This window comes from Fringilla coelebs (genome assembly GCF_963513975.1).
Source record: "Fringilla coelebs genome assembly, chromosome: 8".
Lineage (NCBI taxonomy): Eukaryota > Metazoa > Chordata > Aves > Passeriformes > Fringillidae > Fringilla > Fringilla coelebs.
In genome coordinates, this window is record NC_140066.1 from 16,284,948 (window position 1) to 16,312,171 (window position 27,224).

Sequence of the window (27,224 nt, forward strand, 5' to 3'; positions counted from 1 at the left end):
TCCTCCCATCATGTGTCCGAAGTTGCAGGCAGGAAGTTTTACAGGTGCATCTAAAATTATTGGAATTTTTTTTGTGGTAGGGAGTAGGAAAATCACTGTAACATATATCTTCAAGCCAGAGGGGAAAATGGATTAGATGAAGGATAAGCTGTTCTTTTATTTCTTTGGATTCTGTGAAATACTTATGATAATGTTTTGGAGGAGACACCAGTCTTGGTCAGTTTTAACTGTGAGTACAACTGTGTTTTTCCCAGGGTTCCATTTTTCTTGTAATTTCACAATCAACATTCATGAGGGAAGTTTTCAGAACTGTGTGACATAGAAAGTAGAATTTAGAAAATTGCAAAATGTAGCACCATTAGGCTGAACCTTGGAGTTTGTGGCCTGACCTTTTCTTCTTGGTATGAGTATCAGCTAGCCAGCTTCTGTTTCTGAAATCCTTAGCATCCAGCGTGTACACCAGTGTTGTAGATGCAGCTAATTCAGACTGCTCCTTCGAGGTTCTTTTTCTCTTCTTGCTGTGTTCCTTCTGGTATATCTGTACACTTGGGAAACCAGGGTAAAAAAATCTGTCACATTCTCAGGGGGTGAGGACAGTTAAAACTTCAATAGCTGTCCCACAGGGATTGCATTGGGCACAGGACTTATTTAAACTTCTTCATTCTTAAAACATGACAAGACTGCAGGATTTGCAGCTGTGGTGCCTCAGTATTACAGCATTTAAGGCTTTGTCCTACAGGCACCTAACTAGCTGGAGTGTCTGTTTTAGACCAGTTCCCTGACCTTGGTGCATCTGTAGTGGAGATGTTACATGTGGTATAGACTTGATATGATTTGCTCTTAATTCTGATGCATTTTGTGCTTTGGGTAATTCTGCCTTCATCCTAAACTTCTGCATCAAGGTAAGGCAGTTATTATGTGATCCACCAGGACTTGTTGCTCAGACAGTACAAGTGAGCATCCTGCACTGTAAACAAACTAATGCCAGTGCAGGGACTCAGAGCAACATCCTACACAGTGTCTTTATTACTATTTTTATTATCTATTTGCTTTCACACTTTTTTCAGTATTTTCCTTGTCTAAATGGGCAAACTTTGTAATGCATCCTCATCTGCCTGAGATCTCAGCCCTTGAGGGACAATTCCTGAAAGCAGGAGCAAGGGCAAGAAGAGACATAAAAGTCAATCATAGCCAAATGGGAACACCTGAGCCCATGATTGTGACTACCTCTCTTACTTGCCCACTTGCACAAAGATGGTGTTGTTCAGTGCAGGCTTTGTGCCCACCAGGAGATGAGCAGCAGGGATGCTGTGGGCTTAAGAGTCGGTTTGCAGCACCCATCATCGACTGGCAGCAGCATTTATCTAGGCCAGCAGGGATGCAGGGAGTGAGTGACTCACTCGAGGATTCATGCGCGCTTTCCCCCTCTCCTCCCCCACCCGGCACAGCTGTGGCTTGGTCATCAGCCATTCGGGAACTAGCGGCTTTATTTGGTTGCTGTTTGCAGTGGGCAGTTTCTGTTAGGGTTGTTAATTTTATCAACTGCTTTCAAAGCTAACTGACTTCAGAGAAGACTTAAAATTGCCTTTGCTGCTCTCTTCTCCTTTCCTGCTCGTAGGGCTGTCACCCAAACAGCTGATCTGGCACTGAACTTGGCTGAGGAGGTGAGAACAAGCAAATGGGCTGGAGGCAGAAACTTCCTGAGCTGATCCGCCAGCAGCATGGTCACTGTTTTGGATGGTGGCGGTTGTGGTTAGGCTGAGTGCCCTCTCCGGGCACCTCCTTGGCGGTGAGGACTGGAGGGTCTTATGGCTTTGCTCCAGCTGAACAGAGAAACATGTTTTAGAGTGTGGTGGAGGAGTAAATATGCGTACAGTGTGAAGAACAGGAAATTCTTTAAATAATTGTAAAATGAAAACCAGATTCATTTATGATTATAACAGTTGCTTAACTAATCAGAAGTTGCCAAACTTAATTTCTGTTGAACTGTGAGTGACATGGTCAGTAAGGCTGCTGAGGGTTATGGCCCATGAAGGAGAGCAGCCTGCCCTGGGCAGCCATTGTGCTGCCTTTTGCTCCTGTTCACCAAGGCCAACAAATCACATCTCTCAGTTGGGCCTACTCATCTCACATGATCCCATTTTCCTTATGCTGCCCCTTTTGGTGGATTCTCTGTCCTTCCCATGCTCCATACACGTGGCTTTGTCTTCCCTCTGGACACTTCTTTAGTTGTCTTTGTCTCCTGTCTCTCTTCCTGTCTTCAAGTGCCGTTAATGTTTTTCTTTTAGAAGAACATTTTATGCTTGCATTTCCCAGGGCCTGGAGCACACACTTTCTAGGCCTTCCTGCCCGCTGGCTGCTGTCACTCCAGATCCTGGCTGTGTTAGATATAAGCAGCTTGGGAGCAGCTTGCTGTCCCTAAGTCCTGAACACTGCTGCTTGCTCTGCTACTGCTCCCCTCCTCTGCTGGGTCACGGAACCCAGGAACCTCTTTTTCTGCACAGACCAGTCCTACAGCACAAGTGACTAGTTAGTTAGTTATTTATTTTAGGTAATGGGCCATACTGCTTTTTTCCAAGTTCCCCAGCTGTCTGTGAGCTTGTGAGCTATGTATTTCTGTGCTGAGGCTGCAGCAGTATTCTTCACAGTATATACTTGTAGTTGTCCTCTGCCTGCTGTGCTGGAGGACTGCACTATTTGGATACACTTCTTTACAGAAGAACTGAAGAAAAGGAGAGAGGCTTAGGAAGGGGCAGGGATCGTGGTCTTTGCTAGCATTCCCCTTGAAATGAAGATGGCAGCTTTAGTGATGGGATGAGCAAGATCCCAATTCTTATTTTGCTAGACCAGCTGTCCAGGTAGATATGGCAAAAAAAATGAGTATAAGGACACTTTTTTTTTCTGTGTCGTCTGCTATGAGTGGTGCCTGTTCAGAAGCTTGTTCTTCCAAGGAGTGCTGCAGTCTACAGCCTACCTGTGTGCTCCATGTAGCTCATACTGGACTGCGAAGACTCCTCAGGCACTGGCCATAGACAACACCATGGTCTGCTGTCTTTATTTGAAATTCAAACTCTGTGGAAATAACATTTGTAGGGCAGAAGTGTTCCTTTTAGGTCAAAGCTGAGGCTGCCTGGTGGGTAATGTGGAGAAGATTTTTCTGCCACTCTTCTCATTTATGTGTTCTGTAGACAAAGTAGGGTTTAGTCTTCAGACATGTTGGCTTGACATCTTAACCGCCACCTCATTAAAACTGAATCTCAACAGAGAAAGTTCCTTTGTAGCTATCAGTGTTAGTGCTTTAATAACTGTTTCACTGCATTTTCTTTCTCCTTGTGACACACTACCCTTTCTCCTCTCATTTTTTGCCTCAGATAGGCAGCAATTTACAGAGCTGTCTGCTCTGAGATAACATGAGGGCTACAGTTTCAATCCCTCATGTTCAGTCTTCCTTTGTGGCGGGGTAGACTCCATCAGTGAGAATGTTCTGGGTGTGTTGTCTGTTAATCAGCAAATCTGACCATCTCTTGAGATTCAGTAAGTATCTGTTGACTTGATATGGTGCTGTGCAATTCAATGCCAAAATGTACCACATAATTTAGATCGAAATCACAGCAAAAGACTTGGTGTGGGGGAGCTGTAGATGACCTTAAAATTGGTATTACGGTAATGTAGCAGCATTAAATGCCTCCAGGCAAACAAGATCTAAACTGATCTAGCCAGGAGCATTAAACAAACAAGATCTAAACTGATCTAGCCAGGAGCATTAAACATTGGTCAAAACAAGAAATTAACTTAGCCAGAGAATAAATCAAAACTGTAGCATAACAGCTGCTTTTTTGGAAAAAGGTGCAAGTCAGGTGCCTCATTCCCTCAGAATCTGAAAGCAAGCATGGTAATGGAACAGGGTGACCACTTTAAAGCTGTTGTGCGTACCAGATTGTCCAAATCTGGAGCTTTCATGTGAAGGAAGCTATTTTCAGGCTGTGCTCTTGTCAAATGCAATGCAGTCTTTGTTGGGTGGCAGTTCCCAAAGAGACTAAATCTGGGTTTTTTAAAAAGAAAAATATTTTTTTTCCAATTCTGAACACCAGACCTCATAATAAAAATTCCTTAGGTCCTAGCATGCCAGTCAGATTTCATGCTTCCCAGAGTGAGACATGATGAGGTATCACAGCCGTACTAATGCTGCCCCTATCAGTTTTTGCTTTGAGTGTTCAAAATCCATTAGATCTGAACTGCATTGTTTCTATCTTCATTTCTCTTTCTGCAGAGGGATGAAAAACCAGCATAGTAAAAGGCTCAGATTCCAAAGATCTGAGTTTGGTCACTGACTTGTCACTGACATGTTCTCTGGTTTCAGTACCTCTATTTTTCTTCTCCACCTCTTTAAAGGTAGAGATAGAAACCTCATGCTTCAAGGGTTTTCTGGCCTTGGAGTAATATTTGTTAGACACCTAGAGATTCTCCAAAAAAAGATACTATGGAAGTAGTTGTTAATTTATTTGCATATTTTGTTTGTTTTTCTAACTTCTTTTTCCCCACCATTTAATTATTTGTCTTTTAGAATTTTGCCAGAATTTCTTTTTTCCCAAATCTCTGCTTGTGCTGTGTAGGTTTAGGGGCAATTCAAGAGAGATGTCTAAAGGGCACCTAAGGAAATACATTATTGTACAGCTCTGTGTGAGCTAAGAGATGCTGCCATGCATATTATCCTGTCCATCTAGAAAGCATATGGAACCCATCTAAAATTTAGACTGTGTATTTTTTTGAAAAATCGCTTATCCCCTCTACATGTGTCTGTGAGAGCATGATGGGATGCTCTTTATTTAAGCATGCATCCTAGAGCCAGCCTCTTGGATCTAAAACATTCCCCCTCAACTTTCTAACCAAAATATTGTGGTATGTTTGTGCAAGTTAGCATTGGTGCTGCAGCCTCCTGCCTCAGCGTCTCCTAACCCACAACTTCTCCCTTTCTCTGTATGGGAGCCAGAACCTTTGTGGGAGAGATGAGCTCCTTGAATGTTTGCCTTCAGTGGATCCGCTCGGATGCAAAGCTGGTATCCAACCTCTTTTTGGACTTGATGGTTGGCTGTAGGCATGTGAGCTGCCTGATTTTCCTGATGTGCATTTGCTCTGCACCTCTGCTGTGAGAGTGTCAGGGGGAAGGGGCTGTGGTAAAGGAGGGGTGTGGGTGGAGGATCTGCTCTTGGCCTTAGTGAAGTTCTGGTAAGCTGGTCACATGAAACAAAAAATACATCAGCTCCCTTCCCCCATACAGCAGTGTTTCTTGGCTCTGCGCCCAAACTAGCAGCTGATCACGTGATTTACTTGTAAAATGCAGTTAAAAAAAAAAATGGTGCCCTTGCAGATGGGAAACTAGGGTTGGGAGAGCTGGGCTGGGGCTGCCCTGTGTGCAGCTGGGGCTGCCATCAAAAGGATCGGGGATGTCTCCCTGCTGAGTTGCTGAAAGTGGGGGGATGTGGGGCTGCACAGGAAAGTGCAAGCTGGGGAGGCAAAATGGAGGAGAATGTGCTGAACCACAGTCTTACCGGGGAAAGGAGGTGGGCGCATGTGGTGGGGCAGGCACAAGGAAAGGGAGGGCTCTGCACGTGGTGTGGGGGGCTGTGCTTTGAGAGTTGGGCTGCACAAGTGCTCTGAACTGATGGTCTTCTTGCAAGAAACAGTCTGAAATGATTGTGACAGAGAGTTGTAGTCATTTTTGCTCTGGTTTGGAGTAAGAAAGGGAAGTTTGTTTGACCACTCACAGTTGGGGAGCTCAGTGTCTTCTGTTTTGAAAACTTCATTCATTTCGCTAGTTGTGTACCCCACAGTCCTTCTTTTCTCTGAGATATAGGCTTTTGAAAGCTTTTAAAATTACACTAATATGCCCAAGAAGAGCTAAAATAAGCTATTATGCTCATCTCACACTTAGTGGGGACCTTCAAGCAAATGCCCCAATGTGCCAGGCTGGCCAGCAGGGCAATCACACCATTCTTAGGGGGTGTGCAATTGCACCACATTTCTTCCTGTGTCAGGGCTGTGATGGGTGCACAAATGCCTCCTGGCCACGACAGATAATATTCATGCCCTTTGCTGTGCTTCTATCAGCCTGACAGAATTTGTGGTTGGTGATCTTCATTGCTTCAGATTAGGAGGAAGGTGGCTGCATTTTTGTTCTTGTCAGCTTGAGGATGTATTCTTTTAGAGGGGAGCTACAATCTGCTGCTGTGGGAATGGTTGCCAGTACCTCCCACTGCAGCACTGATTTTCCTTGTGTTCCTTCCCACCCTGAGCAAGGAAGAAGTTTGTAAAACAAGAAATGGCCTTCTTTGCCATAGCCTTGGAGTTGGTGAATGATGGGTAATTTTAATGGTCAGTTTGTAGAATTCTTAATTATTGCGGTAGACTGTAGGTACCAAATTTATGTCTGTAGATGTTAATCTAGCACAGAGCTTTGCAGGCAACCTGTGAGCTGAAATGTTTCCTTCCTACCCATTCACCACCAACCCTGGAAGATACTTCCTTCTATGACTTTCCTCCATTGTGTTGACATGAAATCAACTTGATGGTTAGCAGGAAAAAAGAGGAGGAATGAAATTCAAGTCAGAGGCTCTTGGAAATTCTTCATTGGTTTTTAGCAACTAAAGTAAATATTTGATGGGAAAGGCAGATAATAATAAAGCAGAGTTGGCACAGGCCTTGTATATCCCACTGGCAGCATGGGAAAGATGACTGGGGAGATGGAGAGATGTTTATCTTGCCAGCAAGAGAGACTGATATGCCCTGAGAAGTGTGGACCACAAACAGGGCTCGTGCATGAGATTGCATGTATGTCGTGTCAGATTTTATTGAAGACTCTAATTGGGGTCTCAGTGCTGTTTTGGCTTCTGTCAGTTGTTCTGTAGGCAGGTATCCTCCACTCTCCTAATGCAGTCATGCTGCTGGTTCATTTGTCAGTGGCTGCATTGAGACCAGGGCTTCCAGCTGAATCCACTGGGCTCTACTTGGCTCATTGCACTTTGCTGAGTAAGACTGGGAACAGTAAAGCTTTTAAAACAGCCTGAAGAGCAGGGCTGCAGGAGCCTCTGGCTAATGGGGAGGGGGCAGTGTGTGTTGTGGAAGGATGTCTCATGAGGGGGGTTTACAAAATGCTTCCATGAGTGCCGTAGAAAGGTCAGAAGGCGTTCCCTTGCCCAGATTCTGAGTTTATCTCAAGTTTTAAGCCAAGGACTATGTCTGCAGTGGATGGCTGGGTGCTTGCTCCCTCTCCTTCCTGAATGCCCATGCAGTTGTATTTCATGTTACTTTGTAGTGCTGGCTTTGATCAAACTGTGGGATCTTCTGGAGGTGAGAACCTGCAGAACCTGGTTATCATACTCTCTGGGATAGTGAAACACACAATATGACTTGATCCGTGCCTTTGTAGGCAAAGAATGGCATGTTAGGCTTAAGCACACTTAATCTGCTCACATCATTAATTGTGACAGAGATCACTCTCACCTGTAGCAGTGAGGCTGTGCTGATTCACTAATTTGACCTCCTTTGGTTCTTGAAGTTCCTGGAAAGTTGCTGGTGGCTGTGAGAGCCCAAGCTCCCCACTTCCTCTTAATGTGCACAGCAGCGTGCTGCTGGTTTGCTTTGTAGGGTGTACAGTAGGTAATACTCAGGGTATGTGTTCCTGTTGAAAACAAGTGGATAGGAGTTCTCTTTCTCTTACCAGGTCCACCTGCTGGATAATTCAAAGCAAAATTTTCCACAGGTTGTTAACTGATAAACTGAGAAATATACATGTGAATAGAAAAGGCAGCTTTGAGTGACACCAAGTGTAGAAAGTGCAATGCCAAAGTTGTACACTATGACTTTTTAAATAAGATTCCTCTGTTCTAGGTATTTTTAATAGCTTTTTTGCTTTGGCCACTGTTGTATACATATTAATGTCTGCCTTCAGTCATATTATCTTTGCAAAGTAAGTACAAGGTAATGAAATGCCAGAAAAGAGAGCCCGTTCTTCAGGGTGCTTATTTGAGATAGAAATAGAATTACTTGAACCATCTTGATTTCTACTCTGTGGTGTTCAAAGTCTAATTTCTGTGTTACTTGAACAGAAAAGTAGAGACTGTGCTAAGTTTATGTAGGTTGTTTCTTTTAATTTGTTTGTTTTGGTGTCTCAGTACAGTAATACCAAGGGGTTCACAGATACTGGTGTGTGTAAACAGAGCTTGTGACCAACGATGTGGACTTAAGGTTGTCTTTAAGATCCGTGTGTATATGTACTGTTAGGGGTCATATTATACTTTTACACAAGGAGTTGTTTCTGGGAAGTAGTGAGACCATGGGAAAAGGCTGTTGCAAGGTGTTGATGTTAGTGGTTTTACTGGAGGAAAGGCTTTCAGAAAATATGTTTGCCCGCATTTCTTAAAAGAAATCTTATATTTGTTTATTGTGTCATGTTGGCACTTGAACCTCCTCCTTCTGTCTGTAGCTGATGGCAAGAGATGAGGATTTTGCCACTGTCCTGTTTCTCTAGCTTTCACTGGCTGAGAAAGTAGATCTTGGTTCTTTCATCTTCACATGCTGGCTCCAGACGTGTTCCCCTTGGTGACTTTGTGACTCTTGCACAGTTGCTACTGCAGAGGTGCTGGATATGCTGTTTGGGTGTGAGAGCCCCTCTGCACTTGGGACATGGTGGCACTGGGATCATTCTGCACTGAGAGGCTGGAAAACAGACTTGCTTTCAGAAATGTCACCTGCAATGGCAGTAGTATGCTGCTACAGATTTATTAATTTTAGCTGGTCTTTGAAATGGCAGTGTAGAAACACTGAAATGAAAAGGAGACAGGAAGGGGTCATTATATGCTTATATTCTTTGCATTTTTTCTTAGGCATCTGCTCTTAGCTCTTGTCAGAAAGGATATACTGAATCAATGGGAACCTCTGGTCATTCCTAAGGCTTAGGATGATTTTTTATGTTTGTTTCTACTAATTCTGCAGATGGGGAAGTGGTGTCAGTTTGAGACTTGCTACTATCCCTGTTTAAGTTGGTGGTTTGGTATGGCATACTGTCCTCTGCTACCTGTTGCAAATGCTGAGACATGTCAGTTGTTCTGTAGTACAGTCTTGCTGGAAAAAATGAGAGAATATGGGGAGAAGTCTGTGTCTTGAAGTGCAGGATGAGGGAGCTAACTCACTTTAGCTGGGAATGTCTCAGAGAGGAAGTTTAAATTTAAACAAGTATGAAGGAACCTGTAGGTTCAGACTAGTCTCACACTACAAAATGTATTTAATGTAAATTCGATTTCTGTCTTGAAGCAACTCAAATGATATCTTAGCAGCTGGCACCAATTGACTATCTCCCGGAATTGGCATGATGACAGCAATCAAACTGAATTTATTGCTTTGAGTTTGATTCTTCTTCCGGACTCTTCCCATTCTCAGAAATGTAATCTAGAATGTGTTCCCACAGGAATGATAGTTGTAAGCCTCCTTTAACAGCAAGGACAGAGCATGGTCCTAATGCAGGATGAAGACAGGTGGGCTGCAGTATTGAGCACCCAGATTGTATATTCCAGCTGAGAATAGAAAGATTATGCATTTGTAATGGGAGGAGCACTAGTTTTTTTCTTCATGACATAGATTCTTATCACAGAGCTGATTCACATCGAAGTGTTGGTTTTCTTGATGCTTCTTTTTACTGCTTTAGGAAAGAATCTGCCTTTCCACTAAAGTGGCTAAAATTTAGACTGCTAAAAGTTATCCCCTGCTCCTTTATCTTTTTCCTTTCTTAAGGCAGGTGTACTAAATAAAGAGTGAGCTTTAGCCACAAGACCTCAGTATAAATATATATATATAAATATATTAAAATATATAAAATAATTTATATATATATATATATATATATATAGAACCAGCACACTATGGTTAGGTAAAATTAGCCAGTAAATGCTGCAGCAGATGTAGTCCTTTCCATAGGGAACCATTTTGAAACAGTACTGTGTTTCTAATGCTTGTTAAAGAAAGTATGTTGGAATTAAGTTTTTAATTCTTATTTTCTGGTCGGTGTGAAATTAATCACTTTTACTGCTAAATCTTGGTGTATGTCAATAATTGTTTTGTCCAGTATTTAAATGACTTTTTAATGCTGACTTCTACTTCCTCTTGCCAGAAGAGAGAATGACCTGAAACAGGTGTCCTTTTGCTCACATTTGTTTCCTAAAGCAATAAATAAATTTCAGTGTTCCTTGGGCAGGTGGAGGGGGATGGGATTCAAAAAAAGCTCTTCTCTTTCAACCTCCCTGGCCAGTGATCCTTTGTGGAGCTTATGGAAAAGCTGTGGCTGGAGCGTGTTCACTTGGCAGCAGCCCACAGCTGAAGCAGAAGCCCTCTGTGCATCTCTTGGGGACAGGAGTCGCTCAGGGCAACACAGCTCTGCCTGAAGTCAGGAGGATTTCTTACTTTGTTGCCAGTGCAGGGTGGCAGTGTTGGCACCTGACACCTAACCAGCTCCTCCTGCTCTCTGGCTCAGGTTTGGCCCTCACCCCACCTACTTGGGACTGATCTCTTTTTTGGGCTTATGGTAGGTGTTGTTCTTCAGGCTCTGCCTCTCACAAGCATACCTCAGCTCTATGCAGACAGGTCTCCCTGTGCTTCCCTGGCAGCCCCTTCTCCTCACACAGCTTCTTAACAGGCTGATTAGGCACAGTGAACTTTTTCTTCATATTTTTGTTGTTGTTGTTATTGTTATGTAAATGTTCTCACTTGGCAGCTCTGGACTACTGGGATTTGTAGATATCCTCTGCTCTGTGTCTGAAATTGTTCTCTGGGTCTTGGGTACCCTTGGAGGAGAAAGACCTGGTGAGGATGAACCTCCTGCAAAGCAGTCATTCATGTAGTGGCTAGAGTAGAAAACTGGAACTGTTTCCCTGAAGAAAAATAGAGCCTAGAAAATGGGTCTCATGTTATTCAGCCATCTCTGCCGCCGCATCCTTGGGATATCATATAGAACTGGTCAGACAATAAAATTATTTTCTTAGCAAAGAGTAAGAAATGTGCATCAGTATAAAACCGGTTATATTCCACGCTCTTGCTGGAGATTGCCAGGTCGGATTTCTTTAGCATCAAGTTATCCTGCGTGTCTGCTGAAGTTTAATGCATTGTGGAAAATCAGGACAAACTATGATTGGTTTTGGTCTGCTGTCTTCTGTACTCAGGCAGGGTTGTTGTTTTAACCTTCCCAGTTAGAGTTTCTTACAGCAGTGACTTTTTTACTGATTGTTCACAGCATTTTCTGTCCATCCATGTGCATGAAGAGTCCTGTCTCAGTGAGTGGACTGCATGTTTGTGTAAAATGCAGCAGTTTCATTTTTATAGGTCCTTAACTCTTACAATTGATGCTAACACAGCCATTCTTGTTTTCTATTTAAGTAAATCAAAATCAAAAGCCATCCCCAAGAAATGCCAATTCTTTTAAAAGGCATTTTCTCATCAGTTATGTTCTAAAGAAACCCAGCGGTAATGTCTAAAATGACAATGCTATGTTTGCAGAGCAATGATGTTAAAGGTACTTGAATTAAATGTAGGTTTACATGCTGAACAGAGATACAAAAATCATACTATATAAAGGACTGATAAAGATAAATAGATATTCACATTTTAGTTTGTGTATCAAACACAAGTAAGTTTTGTCTTTTTTTTAAGCACCATCTTCTTAAGCATTTACATTTTAAGTTTTGCTACAAAAGAGATACATAGACTGCACTTTCCTGTCTGTGTAGATACTCATTGCTTCAGCCTGCAGATAGAATAATTTTCCAAATAGCAAGATTATTTTTTTTTGGCTGGAAAACAGTGAATGAATATTAGATGAGTGTTTGTAATATCCTGTACTTAAGTTTTAAGCATCAGTTATTGTTCAGGGCTAGACAGCTCTGTAACGTAGCAGGAAAAGAGCTTAATGAAATCCAATATTTGGAAGCAGGAGGTAGATGAATTCAGACTTGGAACAGCAGTGCTGAATTTTAACAGGAAGGATAGCTAACATTTGCAGTAATTTCTGTGGGTGTATGACTTTATTTATCACTTGTATTCTTGAATGTGAACCCTTATGTTTTCTAAAGGATATACTTTGTTTTAGGCAGATTATGGAAATTACTGGTTGAATGTCACAGTTTTGTGAAAGGTGGGAAATGGGCCCAGTGTTTCAGGCCTAGAATCCTGTAAGGTAGGTCAGATGTGTTGTTGTGCTCCTGTTAGCTATGAGGTATCGTTCCACTGAGCATTAGGAATGAACACCTACACTCCACAAATGACCTGCAGAAAAAAGTTTTATCTTTAGGGCAGAGGGAGGAGAAATTATTTCTTTGCAAGCTCTTGGTAAGGAAGGGATCTTTTGTTATTTTAATACAGTTAAGACTGCTTTGCATTTTAAAGTTCAGACAGATCCTTTATGAGAAAAGTGTTAAAGCCAACCCATTCACTGCTCTGCTGGACTCAAAAAATTTTGTATATTTTGTCTCCTACTGAGACTAAACCTTTGTTAGACTAGAGTAAGGTAGAAAATTGAGGTTCTGTGTTTATTCCTTATGCATTTGGGTACCAGGTTGTTCTGAATAAGTACTGATTTGATTCTGGTGCTGATTTGATAAGAGTCAAATGTTTACACCATGCCAAAGGCCACCAGGTGAAGACCTTTGAGGATGGGGTGAGGGAATGTTTATCAAGTCACTGGTCGGGCCGTGTGCTGGCGCTGCCTGGAGCAGGACGAGCGATCCTGCAGGAACGGGAGCTGTGATCCTCTAGGGCTCGCGGCAGGAAACCCGCCCAGCCTGACCTTTCACTGCTCGCAGTTGTGGCGGCTGACTGCTGCGGGCTGGTGCTCCCAGGGCTGGAGTGTGCTTTTTCTCTGCGAGTTGTGCTTGAGTTGGCCTGTTTTGTTGCCCTGGAGACAGAAGAGTGTGGTATGCTTTCCCCCCGACCAGAAATAGTTTCCTGTACCTTGTGACCGGAGTGCTGTACTCCTCCTCTGGTCTCCGGCCAGGCTGTGTGGTGCTGGAGGGATGGAGTGTGGGGTGGTGACCTCTTGTCACAAGTTCTGGTGTGGCTGCTGCCCATGAGCACTAGCTGCCCTGCCAGCTCCCCTCCCTCTGCACGATGGTGTAGGATTTCAGGGGAGCAATTGCTCTTGATTTACATCTCCCATGGCATTTTGATGGTTATGTCATTTTGTTTGAGCCTTGCTCCTGTCAGCTGTCTGTCCTGACTGTCAGGACTTGGGAGCTGAATAGCACGTGGTGAGCTCTTGCCTCTTCTTCCCCCTTTGCTCAGCTGTTTTTGCTGCCTGCTTCTCTGTGCCCTTGTACTTGGGAACAGATTCTCAGCAAGTATAGCTGTGCACGAGGGCAATGTGATCTGAGCAGATGAAGGATCCCCTTCTGTAGGAGCTCCAAGTAGAGCTGAGAGGGAAAGTGGGAAATTTGCGAGGCCAAAGCACGCAAGCAGGCTGTGGATAGTTTATCTTAAACTGTTGTCCTCCTCTGAGAATCTATCCTGAGTGCAGAGTGTGCAGCACTGTCTGTTACTTTGCTACTGTGTTTTGCAAAACTTCGTTTGTGAGAGATGCTGCTAAAAGGGAAGCAAAGACACCCCCACCCCTCCCAACTAATGCAGGTGAGAAAGTGCTTGCACTGCACCAAGGCCTCAGGAGCATGGAAGCTCTCCAGGCTTTCTTGCTGCCTCGTATTTTATTGGAGAGTGGTTCTGGCACAGAACGCTGAAATATATGCAACAACAACAATAATTTCCAGGACTGAGAAAGAAGGAGAGATGAAAGGAGTAATTTACCTTCCCCCATCCCTGAACAATAGCAGATGAGGATGTAAGCACATCTCAGCCCTATAATGTATTATTTGGGACATTTTCTATAGTTCAGCAGTGGAAAAGAAGACAGGAATCGTGCAATGCCCTGAGCTTCTATTCCCAGCCTGGGAGAGAAAAGTGTTCTGTGCTGAGATTTGGCTCAGTCTGTCTTCTGCTCATGGGGAGGAGAACAATTGCCCAAAGCCTCCTTTACAGAGAGAAGGGAAGATGATGCAGAGACCAAGGAGCTGAACAGGCAATTTTCAGGCAGAGTAGTGCAGCACAGCTTAGTTGAAGTGGGTCTCCAGTGGGGGTCCTATAAATCAAAGGGTGCTTCATTCCTACCAGTGATTTGCTGAGTAGTCCAACCAGCTAAGGGTCCTGCTTACTCCTGTGAAGGTCTGTGTGTCACAGGGGTACAGAGTCACACCTGTGCTGAAGATCTGCTAGACAGGAAATGTCAAGAGTGGGCAGGGACTGCTACTTCACTTTGCTGTGTTCTTTAGATGGCTGGAATGGGAAGTCCTAGGACTGGACATTCTTACTTGTCTTGTTCTAGGCATTTGCACCCACAAACATCTAGATTTTAGCAGCTGCCAGGGCTGCCTAAAAGATTTTGTCTCCTTCAGTTCCTTTCAGTCAATCTGTGCTTGTCCAGTGTGAGCATTTCACAGGAGAAGATGGGGTCGTTGTAGTGTAAATTCAGGAATCAACCACTGCTGTAGTGAAAAGTCTCAGTGGCTAAAAAGCCTCCTGCTTCTTGGCTAAGGAAGGCAGAGTTGTTCTAGGTCCTTCTCTTTTCCTTGAACTCACACATGGGAAGAGAAACCATTTTTTACTCTCCTTGATATTTTTCTTTAATCCAGATGAATGTCGTGCTTGAACTGATGTTGCCTTTGGGCTGGAAGAAGCATACTTAGCATTTGAGCAGAACTTCTTGCCTGGAGTTTTCTAAGTGCGTGATCAGCATTTCACCAGCGAGTCTGTCCATGGGTACTGAAGTATGGTTACCTTTACAGTTCACTGAAGCTGGCAGAGTTCTCTGCTTCATGTGATGGCTGTGCACTAGCAGAAGCTGTGTATTTCTCCCTCCTACTCTGCCCTTCTTTCACAGTGTTTCTTTGGAGTGGAAGCAGTTCCTTTTCCCATTTAATGTGTGTTATTTCTTCCGAGACATTTCCTCCAACTCTCCAGCCTTGGAGAAAGGATACCTCCCAGAAGGGGTCTCACTGGAACTGGCTTTGCATATTTGAAAAGCTGATGGAGGAGCAGAGCCTTTCAGTGCCTTTCTGCAGCTACTCACTTTGAATCAAAGGGTGCACTACCAGTTTAGTGCTGGCTCTGTAGTGTGAGCAGCAGTCCTTGTGCAGCCTCTGCTGTATAGCCCTTTCCTGAAATGCCTGTGAAGTTTTGGGAGACAGACATGTTCCAGCAGTTCTCAGCCTTCAGGATGTCTGCTGGGTCACTGTGTTCCTCTCTCTGTTGACTATGAGGAAGAGCTTAATTCAGAGTTGTGGTACCTAAAACCTTGTTTCTTATTCTCTTTCAGATCACCAGAAACTGGAACGTGAAGCTCGAATTTGCCGACTTCTAAAGCATCCAAATATTGGTAAATTTATTTGGGCTCAGAGGGGTAGGAGTGAGACAAGAATAGCAATATGTCTCAGCTAGCAGGCTGTAAGAGGACAGATGTGTTCTGAATGTTCACAACAGCTTGTCAAAGTTGAAATCACCTCAGTAGTTTATCCCTCTGACAAATTCTGCATCCAACTCTGTCCCATGCCTTAGCATCCTGCCCCAGACGTTCACCAAAGAGTTCCGTGTTCCAGCCTGCTCCCCCCTGCAGAGCTGTCCCTGCTCTTTGGGCGAGGCATGACTCTTGTCTGCTCATCTGACATTCTGCAATGGAAGTGAGGTGTTGTGTTAGTTTTCTCCACATCCATCCTCTGTTTGTTCTCCTTGGCCCTTACTGACATGGCAGTTTAAATGCTGTATTCAGAGACAAGCCCGAACTTAAACATGCTAATATTTCAGCTACTCTCATTGCAGTGGCCATGTACTCTGAAAACAAGGGACCAAGACTGAATTGCCTATTTTGAAGGAGGGGGAAACAAAAGAGTACTGGAGCAAAGGGAATAGTTTGTCTAAAAATAAAGAGAGAGGCAAAATAAGGCACAACATTAAAAAATCTACCTTATTTACTGAAATGTAGAGAGAGGGCATGGATTTTTAGCTAGTTCCAAAGCACCATGGAAGCTTTGACTATTAATAATCCTCTTTTTAGCTTTTTTAAATAAATAAAGCCTCTAGGATCCTAGCTACAATCTGATTTGAGCTAATTTGTTTAAGAAAACATTAAGAAATACCAAACCACCACTTTTAACCAAACCACAGTTAAATATCCATTCCTGGGAAGACTATGATGTATTGCTTTGTATTACTTTTGCATAAATCAGTCAGCAGAGATCATACTTTAAGGGCATCTCTCTGGTGTTCTGACTTTCAGCTTTGTAATCATTTGCTCTGAAGGGCTGGGAGAGGAAAGGTGCCTTAGAGTGTACCCCATGGACTGGCATCTGTACTCTGTTCCTTGTGTGATCAACAGGCAGTTTCTACAAGCTCAGGGACTGGCTTAATGCAAAGTTCCTTAGCAGCAGCTTTTAATCAGAAAGAGATTTCTTGCATCTGAGTGTAGTTGTGGTATAGGTATGGCTTGAGAGGACCAGGGGCCACCTTTGGCAGTAATTTACACTGATGAACATATTAGCCAGTAAATTTATTGCTGGGCAGTATTCAGACTGACTAAAACTCTAGTTATTGCACTTCATTTGCCCTGTAAAACTTGCTATACTTAGTTTAGTTGGTGATGCTACTTTATATTTTGATCTTCACTTCTATATTCTCTCCTTTTTATAATTTCTTACATCTTTTCTTTCCAAACCTCTCACAGAGTAAATCTTATGCACAACAGGAAAACCACTCTTATAAGTAAACAGCATGGATAGAGAAATAGATCACATTCCTGGTTCAGTTCTACAGTTGCAATGAGTGGCAGTGCTTGTCTTCTGTTGTGGTTTGGAAAAGACAGTCTGGGGGAATGTCAGTGGTCTCTTGCATTTTCTACAGAGAATTTCCCATCTTCCTAGAAAGAGCAGTTTTTCTTTTAAGAAAAGAAACTAGTCATTGTAAACTCAATGAGTGCTTACAAATAAGAGTAAGGGAATTAATTTTTATGCCTACAACACAGAATCAAAGTGCATTGAATAAGACCTCAAGAAGTCATATGGTTCATTCAGCAGTCCTGTGAAAATCTTTTATACCTGGCTGGTTCCAGGCATGTTTGTACTTAAAAACCTTTAATCCTTTCACAGCCCCTGGTGGCAGTCTTTCAAATGTTTCATTTTCCTGTCAGTTAAACATTAAAAACATAATTTGCCTTTCTCTTAGCTTGTTGTTTCTAGTTCTATCTGGAGTATCTGGGGAAAGTAGTTTTTCTTTCTTGTAACAATCTTTTACATATTTGAAGACTGTTATCATGTCTCTTTTTAGTCTTTTTCTTCAGACTAAACAAACCCAGTTCTTTCAATCTTTTCTCATATGTCATATTTTCTAGACCTCCAGTACTTTTTTTTTTCTTTTCCCCCTCCTACTTCTCTGGACTCTCTCCAGTTGCTTCATATCTTTCTAGACATGTGATGCCCAAAATTGGACGTGACTGAGGTCATGTCAGTGCTGTCCAGAGGGGAAAGAATTGCTTCACCTGTCCCACTAAAGATGTTTGTTTTGTGCATCAACCTTTGAAGCTTTTCATTTAAATATATTGTTGACACATTATTGGTCCAGACTAGTTTCTGCACAACTTCTGGCAAGCAAATATTTTTTTTTCTTGTATAAATGAGGATCCCTATTGAACTGACTGTATATTACCTTTATCTTTATTTAAAAAGACAGAAATAAGAAGAAATCCAGACTGGGGGTTCACCTCTCCACATTTGTCAAAACCATTTTGATTTATCTTCTGATAATGTAAAAGGGTTTCAGCTCCCACAGGAATGTGGTCTTTGATAACAATGCCATGTATTGAATCCTGTAGCTAGTTAATAATACTGTTGAATACTGTTGGAGTCCCATCAATCTCTTGAAGATATCACTTGATACATTCCAATTTGACAATGATCAAAGTACTTTTTTTACTCGAGTACTTTTTCAATGAGTTGTATGCGCTGTTGTCAGCTAGTTCTGAATACACAATTTTTCTTAATTGCTTGTGGAAAGAGCCTGTAAGATGCTGTCAGAAGCCTTGCTGAAGTCCAGATGTTACATGCATTGCTGCTTCCATGCTCCTTGGACTTGTTATTTTGTCATAGAAGGGAAGCATGTTGTTCTGATGGAGTGAGGTTCTTCCCTCAAAATGTGTACTAGCAGTTAGTAATCACCAAGTTACTGGCATTCCATGTTGTAAACTCTTCTGAGTGAGTACTTAGTGTGTTGCCTCAGTGTGAGCTATGTGAGTAAGACTATACAAACCATAAAGAATTCTGCAGCTTTTGCATTTGCTTTCAATTTCAACTTTTTGTTGTTACTGTGTTTGTTGCAGACTCTGTTGCAGCAAATCAACAGGGACCTGAGCCTGTAGCGAGTCTGGGGCAGAAGACTGAAAGTTAGAACTCTGTGAGGCAGGCTGCTTTTCCCTCTTGCCTGTACACAGGATATAAAGCAAGCCTGTTGTTGAATTTGTGGTCTTATGCATTTACTGCAGGACAGTTGGTTCTGAACTGACCATAACACTGCTACTCTGATAAAAAAAAAAGATTTTTCTAGATACAAAGTAGAAGTGCTATTTCCATTTGCTGTTGCTTTTTTTTTTTTAATGACTGCTTTCTGAGTTATCCTAACATGCCTTCATCAAATATCAGCTCTAATTACAGGCTTTGGCTCTGTAGCTGGGTGTTTGGCTTGTCTTTAGATGCACATTATGGCCAAGGTAATCACAGTGGAGTAATCCTAAAAGCTTGGTGTTGCAATAAGGATTTTTTTTTTTTTGTCTGGACAAAAGAAAGTTGACTTGAGGCAATTTTCTTCTGATTTCTGACTTACGGGATGTATGATATGAAATGTGTCATTATAGCTGGTCAGACTTCACTAGAGTAAGGACTTCTTTCCCTAAATGTCAGTTTTTTCTTTCTCCTTCTGACAACTCCTAGAGAACTTTGCATTCTGGCCCAGAGAGACATTTGCCAGCCATGGTCATCAAATACAGCAGAATTGGACAGAGATCAGTCAGTGGTCTGTTCTTTTCAAAAAAGGCACCCATTACTGAGGATATGGATGTGTAGAAGAGGAAGAAGAAAACATCATTAAAACCCCACTGTCCATAAAGAGATAAAGTGCCTGTAGAAGTTGGCAGGAGTTATGGCTCTGTGGGAAATTCCACTTCTAGAACAACTTAGTGTTCAGTGATTCACTTAGACATAGATCTTGTGACATTAGACATGGATGTATTTGTGAACATGTAGAAGAGAATGATACAGCTGCTTCCCCCTTAATCCCTGTTTTGCTGGTAAGAGGCAGATTTCTATAAGAACACACATAGCCCTGACCCTTCATTTGCAGATGCTTTGCTGGTTGTGCCAGATGGTTTGCTGTGTGAAAACTGTGCAATTGCTAAGATCAGAGCTAAACTTACAATGTCTTGAATATCAACTCCTGCTTACAGGAATAGCTCTTTTGGTCTTCTTCTTAGTTGAAAACTTTAGTCAGTCTGAAAATCTGGATTTTTAAGTACTGTAGTTCATCCACTACAGACACTGTCTTTGTGAAACATTATTTTTTTTTCCCCATGCTTCCTGCTACCTATCAAAGGTTTAAAGCAGTAACAGAGCTGGGGACCCTAGAATCTTCCTGCAGGTTTGTTCAGTGCAGATAGGAAGTTCAGAAACATGTTAAACATGACCTTTCCTGTCTTATTTCCCAAAGCAATAATGATGCAAAATTCAATAAAAATCATCATTCATAGTTTTGAAAAGTCTTTTCTATCATTCTCCTACAAAGGTAGGGTTGTGACTAGTTTAGTACAGAGCAGAAGTCTGCTCTGTGTGTGGATTTTGTCCACTGTGTTGTTAGGTGCTGCCCTTCTCCTAAATTTTCTTTGTTGTGGCAGTCTAAATATGGGCCTCTTTTCTGGATTTGTCACCACTTGATCTGTATTTTTTCTTAGGTGTTTTTAATCTAACTGTACAAAAGAAGTTCTTGAATATCTTTCATTCATAGTTGGAACTGAGCACTTCTAGTTGGTCATTGTGCCCCAGCTCATGGCAGCCCATTGCTGTGAAGAACTGCATGCCCTTAGATCTAGAATAATAAAACCACATGTTTTAAGAGAGGTTGGTAGTAGCCCAAGAGCCAGAGCCAAAATATTTTTCTGATTTCTCTTTTGTATCCTCTGCTGAATGCTTCAGAGTTAATTTCTTTGCGGGAATTTATAGCAATGGTGAAATGCTGTCCTCAGCATCTATCAGAATTATTGCTTTTTCAGGTTTTTCCTACTTCAGACTTCTTCTCCAAAATATGCTTGCACCTGAATTCTTCTTTATTTTAACTTCTATCCGTTGGCTTTTCTCAGCACAAACCCACAATTTTGGGCATGTCCTTACTTAAAATGGGGAGAAAATAGTATAGAAATCTCCTGTGAATTAGAAGAATTTCTTTTGACCCAGTTGAATTTTATTTCCTTTGACAAGTGGTCTGTTCTCCTCCTACCTCTGAGTGATGGGAGTGATTTTGATGGATATGTATAAGAAAAGGGCTCCAGTTTATGTGCCCTTAAATTACGGTTACAGCTGAGCTGTGAAGTGGGGCAAAGACAGAAAGAAGGATGCTGTGCTTCTGTGTCCAGCCCAGCTGGATTATCCCACAATACTCATAGTGAACCTTTGTGGGAAACAGGGTGTGTGGATCACATCTGCAGACTTAATACTGGACTTATTGTCTTGGTGGCATCAGCCACAACTTCAGGTCCACTCATTCCTCATTTTAACGTACTAGTCTTGATTACAAAGCTTTCAGTATTTCCCCCCTGCTGCCATTTGGAATGTTTTCCTATCACCTTTTCCTTAACAAGAGATGTGAATTGCTTCCTTAGTGAACCAGAAAAAAACTGTAGGCTGTGTTTTGCTGTAAACAGCAGATTTCCTTGTTTTCATTTGGCTGCAGGCATCCAGACTGCCTTTGCATTTGGGACAGAAAGGATGTAATGTGCAAAGAATAGTTAAAATGCAGGGGATTCTCTGGTGTTTTGGCCATGATGGCTGCCCTGTGGATACTCAGTGGTATTCAGTGGGATGCTCCCATGCACGGCTGGCTGTTTGAATCTGCTGCCCTGCAATTTCTGTTGCTGAAGGACTGTTTCTGGTGCAGAGGGCATGCTGTGGGGAAGGTGGAGTAGGGGGAAAATAGACCTTGTAGTAAGAGTTATGCTTTGAGACTTTCTCAGTTTTTGAGCAGCTTTTCCTTGGAAGTGTCATGGGGCTGTCTGAGAGGACAGCAAGTGGCTGAGTTTCCCAAGAGGTCAAACAATAATATTCTTGCACTTATACCTTTAACCTGCTCTCCTCCTACCCTGCCAAAGGAAAAAAAAAAACACCAACCAACCAACAAACGCTCACAAATCCCTCAAACAGACTATCAGCTGAAGTGAGTTCCTGCTGCAAAGTTTGAGCCTTTAAGCTGCAAGTTACCATTTGTTATTTCTAGTCTCTGTACTGTTAGAGATTTAGGTGGGTGACCATGCATGTTTGCCTCATAGAATGCTCTCCAAAACCCCTCACAGTCCACCTTTTCATTTCTCATTCTGATTTTCACAGTTAATTATTTCACTATTATTTTTATCTGCATATTTTCTTCTTTTACTGACACCTCTTCCTATAGCTTTTTCTCTGGTTTTAAGAAAACCATTTCTCCATATCCATCTCAATTTGGGAATGGAGTAATAATTGCATTTTTTTCCTTGCCAGGGGATATATTTATTCTGTATGTGTTTCCGGTCTGTGCTAGAGACATATTTGGATTCTGTTATTCTTCTGTTTAGCTGTGAGATTTATCTGTATGCAAACAATCCCTTAAAAAAATAAATAGTGGGATGAGGGCCAGATTCTGTGCACTCAAAGGTATTGCAAAAATCAGAGGAGGATTCCCCTACTTTCTGCCTTCCCCCCCGCACTGAGGAATGGAGAGAGGCTCCTTTGGGTTCCCTCTGCCCCAGGCCTGATGGGAGCAGGGGGTGGCTGCGCCCTGGTCAAATCCTGCAGGCAACAGGCAGCCTTTGGAGCAGAGCCTGCGGCTGTGCCGAGGGCTCGTGGCTGTCCTGGGCAATGCGAGGCACGAGCTGAGAACATCAGATTCACACAGCGAGGTTTGGGGATGGCAGGCACAGCACCTGTCTGCAGGGATTCATCCCTGATGGCAGAAATGGCAAGATGCAGAGCATTGTATGAGAGAGCTAAAATTTGTTGTGGCCACTATCTGTATTTTATTAATTTTAATAAAGTGGGTGTTCTCTGCTTATTTTCTTTGAGACACCAGTGAAGTCGGCTTGTTATTATTTTGTGTGTTTTTAGAAAAAGCTCTCATATAATACTAGTGGTTATCAGAAGTACTTTGCTTATCTGCTATGTGGCTAATAGGAAATTATTAATAACAATTCTGGATGGTCATGATTGCATTGTTATCAGGAGAGCAGGAAATATTCCTGTGAATTCACTCATTTGGCTTGTCTAATGTTTAAGTAGGGCATTCTAGATGTTATGTATTGTGTGCTGAACTTCAGCTTTTCAATACAGACAAAATAGCATTTAGTTGGCACTGAAATGTTTTTTAAAAATACTTTGTAGGTTTTTTTCTTTTTTACTTCTGCAGAAAGACAGGTTTCTTAACAGGAAAGGTACTGTTCTCCCTGCAGCTCCTTTCTAGGCTGTGAATTTCTGTGCACAAGGTAATTTTCCAACTGGCACTACCTTAGTCTCATTTTTTAGGGCTGGAGAGTTAAAAAGGTTACAGTAAGAACAATGGTGAGGGGGACAGGAAATCCACCTCTGTGCTTGTGGGCCTTTTCATACTTCCTTGCCACTGTTCCTTGCCCTTCTTTGCAGAGCCTGCAGCAGCTTGGTTCTGCCTGAACCTGAGCAGAGTGTTAGCAAATCTTCCTTCTCTCCCATTTTCCAAAGCTTTGGAACTGCGGTTGGTGTAAAATGCTGTGTGCCTGGGGAGTTTACAGCAAGCTGATATATGTCCAGCATACCCTGACCTCGCCATGTCAGATTTGGGAGAGGAGGGAAGGAGAGCACGTTTCTGAGGGGCTGGGGAACAGCAGCCTGCTGTGTCCTGTTAGCTAACTGTCCTGCTGCTGCTGGTTACTGCTCTGACAAAGCTGGGCATTAGCTGCTGGGACAGATGATTTCTAGAGGATTATTTGCATTACACAATTTAATGCTTTTTAATAGTGAATTTTTAATTAAAAGGAGAGTCCTTTAGGAGACAGCCTGAGCAGCTGCAACTGAATTTTGCGTGTTTAATGTAATTAGAGAAACAGCTGGGGTGGGAACTGAGCACCCAGCTCACAGGCAGTCACAGGCTGGTGGTGGCTCCTCGCGGGACAGACATCCTGAGTGATGTGAAGCGTGCAGGAAGTGTCCTGGCACACAGCCAGGCTTGGATATGGTGGGACAGTTCCCGTCTTGGCTGTCCAGGCTGGTGAGCAGCTGGGGAAGCAGGGAGTGTGGGTGGTAGCCATCTGCCTCAGTTCACTTGTCACTTGTGCTGCCATGGACAATAGTGCTCAGTTTGCAGTCTGTTGGGCCATGTGTATAGTTTCAGTACCTCCTGGCACATTGCAGAGTATCCATGGAAGAGGACATCAGGTAGATTTTACCTTCCAGTTTTATTCTGCTGCTTCTGGTATGCAGAGTGGCATGAAATAAACCCTTGCAGCATCTCTTACCTCCTCCATTTCTCCGTGATACAGGCAAATCTCTGATGTCTGGTTGAAAGTTGCTGAAAAGTGAAGCTGTGGTTTCTCCTAATGAGTGGCTGATGTTTAAATAACATGGTTCAGTCCAGAAGATCCCAGAGCACTTTTGAGTTTGCACTACTAAGGCTGCATGGAAGAGTTCCTGTGTTGCAATTACCATGACCCAGGAGACAATCATGAACCTCTGCATTGTCTTTTATTGGCTCTGCAACACCGGCAACTTAATTTGAGAGCCCTAAATATTGCATTATGCGCTCAATGTGTGTTGGTGCAGAGGTAGTTGGCTGATACTGTCCTTTATGTGCCCCTAGTATCAAAATGCTTTACACTTTGGAGCACCAGTGAACCTAGATTTAGCAGACAAGATTACCTGTAGCTTGAACTCTTTTCCTAAGGACAGGCAAAGACCACTGATATGTAGGAGTAAGCAGATTTCATCCCTTGTTACCTTTTCCTAAGCAGAGCTGAGTGATTGCTGCATGAAGATACTGGGAATTGTCCTGTGAAATTCTGCTTCTGTACTTGCTTTTTGTTGCAACTTTGGAAAATTCTTTGCTTGGAGATATTTACTTGCAACAGGTTGCCAGAAATCACCCTGTGTTAACAAGAGCCTGCCCGCCCCTGCCATGGGCTGAGCCCCTGTACAGCCCTGCTCTGCTGTTTCCTGTGGATATGGGATACAGGGAATGTTCATCCTGGGGCTTACGTGGCAGGCATAAATCCTCCTGGCCTGTTGTGCTTGACGTAAGAGTAAAAAGATAATAATATTCAGCACACTGGACAGAGTGAAAAGGAGATGTGGGTCAAAGCTAGGCTAGGCATATTCTGTGTTTGTGACCCCAATACCAATTAGCCTTATAGATATGACCTTTTAAAGATGAGACGCCTGTTGCTTTTCAGTGTCTTATGTTCTTGTAGTTCGATTGGATTTTTACAAAATTTGATAGCTCTTTTCTGATTTTTTCATTATTCACTTCAACTTTTGCATTCACAGAGCCTTGCTTTGCGTGACTCAGCAGCAATTTGCATTTGTTGTTAGGCTGGTGCAGTTTGTTATGAAGGAGATTTTCCTCTTATGTTCAGTTCGTTTGTATCACACTTGGGCATCACAGAGCTGAGGCTGTACTAGGTCACTTTTTTCAGGCATGGAATGCAAACCATATGGCATGACTGCATTGCTGTTTTTCATGAAAATGCCTAATTTTCTCTCGTTAATATAATAGCTTATCAGTATTATTTCTTTCTAAAATAAAAAAGGTAAGTGCACAAGGATTTTGGAACACTTTCAAGTAGCAGCTTGAAGTTCTGTTCTTGAGGCAAGATTCCCAGTGAGACTCTGAAGACAGCAGGCAGGGAAAAGTAATATTCACAGCAGATGTTCTTAGAAAGTGCTTGAACTCCAATCCACAGCTGCTGTTAGGTTCAGTAACCGCAGCACGTCCCTTGAGCCACTCAGTGTGGTATCAGGCTCTTTGCAAATGCCCTGGATTGCGTTAGGGCCACGGACCTTGCACACACACCCACACAAGACAGAAAAAAGCTTGCCCTAACTTGCAGGGTGTGCTGCAAATCTGAGGTTTTGGGGAAAGGGAGACATTTGGTATTTTTGTTTTTCTGTTGTTAGTTACTTTTCCAAAAGGCCAGTGTTGTGGGAGGTGCTCCCTGTAACGGTAAATCAGTTTACAGAGGATAAGGCTGGAGAGCAGACTGAGGGAAGAAAAGGATGCTTTAGAGCAGTTAGCTAGGTTTTGTCTTGTGTGTGTCCCACAGCTCTTTAACAGTGAAGCTACATGTGTGCATTTAAAATTGTGGGGACAGCCTTGAGTAGCAGACCCTTGGTGGAGTACCACTGCAGTGCCAGATTCAGGAGATACTTAGAAAAACCCATTAGGCTTTCTTTGTGGCTTGCTGAAAAGATTGTTTAATCAAGATGCTATATTGAAACCACTGCTTATTCCTCTCAGAATCTATGTGCTTCTTGGCAATATCATCCAAGTGGTGATGTACACTTTCTCCTGCCTGAGCAGCTGGTTTTGTTGGAAAGCTTTCTACCTACCAGTCTGTAATTGATGCTGCTCCTTTGGACAGCATTTGTTCTGGCAGTGCTTACTAATGCTCTGTGGTTTTTAAGGTATTTTTTCAAAAGTTATCTGTAAGACTTGTCAGTCTTACAAAATTAGATGTGCTTGTGAACTCTACAAAACCTCTTTATTTTTTTGTGTGGATGGGACCTTTTTTTTCCTCCTGAATAAAACTTTGGGTGAAGTCTTTCACCATATCCTGTAATTGATTTAGTGCCTTGTTGTCTGACTTGCTTCTTTTTTCTTTCCTACTCCCCTCTCTGTCTGCTCTTATGAACCTAACCATTGTATTACATCCATCAGAGATCTTTGAATGGGAAGAGTCATCAGGTGACTCCAGCTGTGAGTGGTGTTGGCAGGGTCTAATTTCCTAGATCTAAAAGAATCCCTGTGTTAAAAGGGTTTGGCTAGGAAGGAAATACGGTTTGAATTGCTGTTTCTTGGTAACAGAATCAGCTAATAGAAATAATCCACCTCATCTTCTGGTGAATAGAGTGAGATGAGCTTCCTTGGCAAATACTGATCTCTTTTTAGTTTGGTTGTATTTTGAGACACTCTGTTACTGTTGTGCAACTTCCCTCTTGCTGCAGCTTGTGACTCCTTTTGTGATGTGTGCATTTGTCTAGCCTACCCTGCTAGACACATGCATCACTGGTCCCCTGATGAGAGAAAACAAAGAGTACTGTAATACTTTTGAAGAAAAGTTTAACTGGAAGAATATTTTTGTTTTTATTTCTCTGTTTTTCTTATTATGGATAATCAGGTTTCAGGAGTATTTTGCTCTCCAGTGTCTACATATAATTATATTTTTCACTCTCTTGTAAACTGTGTCAACAGGTTATACAGATAGGAGCACCTGTTGTGGGCTCTGCTCAACCACTGTGTTAAAGCTGAACTTATGGTACTAAAGGAGACACACTGTTAGACAGTGTGTCAGGACCAGCAGCCTGTGGAAGAAATGGGATCCTCTTTTCATGGGAAGATGTTTGAAACAGAGGACAGCCCAGTACTTGAGTTTTGCTCTTGGAACTGGCATTTGGGCCATTGGAACTGAGCCATTTGGGAATCTGTGTTTTGCCTTCAGGTGGAGGACATTTGCACAGGTTATCTTAAGCAGAGAGGGCTCCATATTGTCTGGATGGTGAAGGTATCAGATGTTTTCTGATGTTTGTGTTTCTTCATGGTGAATACTCACACATTGTGGATCGTATTTGTGAACCACCAAAGTGGAGAGGAGGCACTTTTAAAATGTTTTTTGGAGAAACTTT

General features: G+C 42.6%; 1 protein-coding gene across 10 annotated transcripts in view; it reads left to right on the top strand.

Annotated features, from left to right (window-relative positions):
* The window catches only part of CAMK2G (calcium/calmodulin dependent protein kinase II gamma), a 117,409-nt gene that overhangs the window by 38,163 nt on the left and 52,022 nt on the right, over positions 1-27,224 (top strand). For all 10 annotated transcript variants that reach the window (XM_084210687.1, XM_084210692.1, XM_084210693.1 and 7 more), the window contains exon 3: positions 15,401-15,460. In XM_084210687.1, coding sequence (XP_084066813.1) covers positions 15,401-15,460 — 60 coding nt within the window. The remainder of the gene's footprint in view (positions 1-15,400; positions 15,461-27,224) is intronic.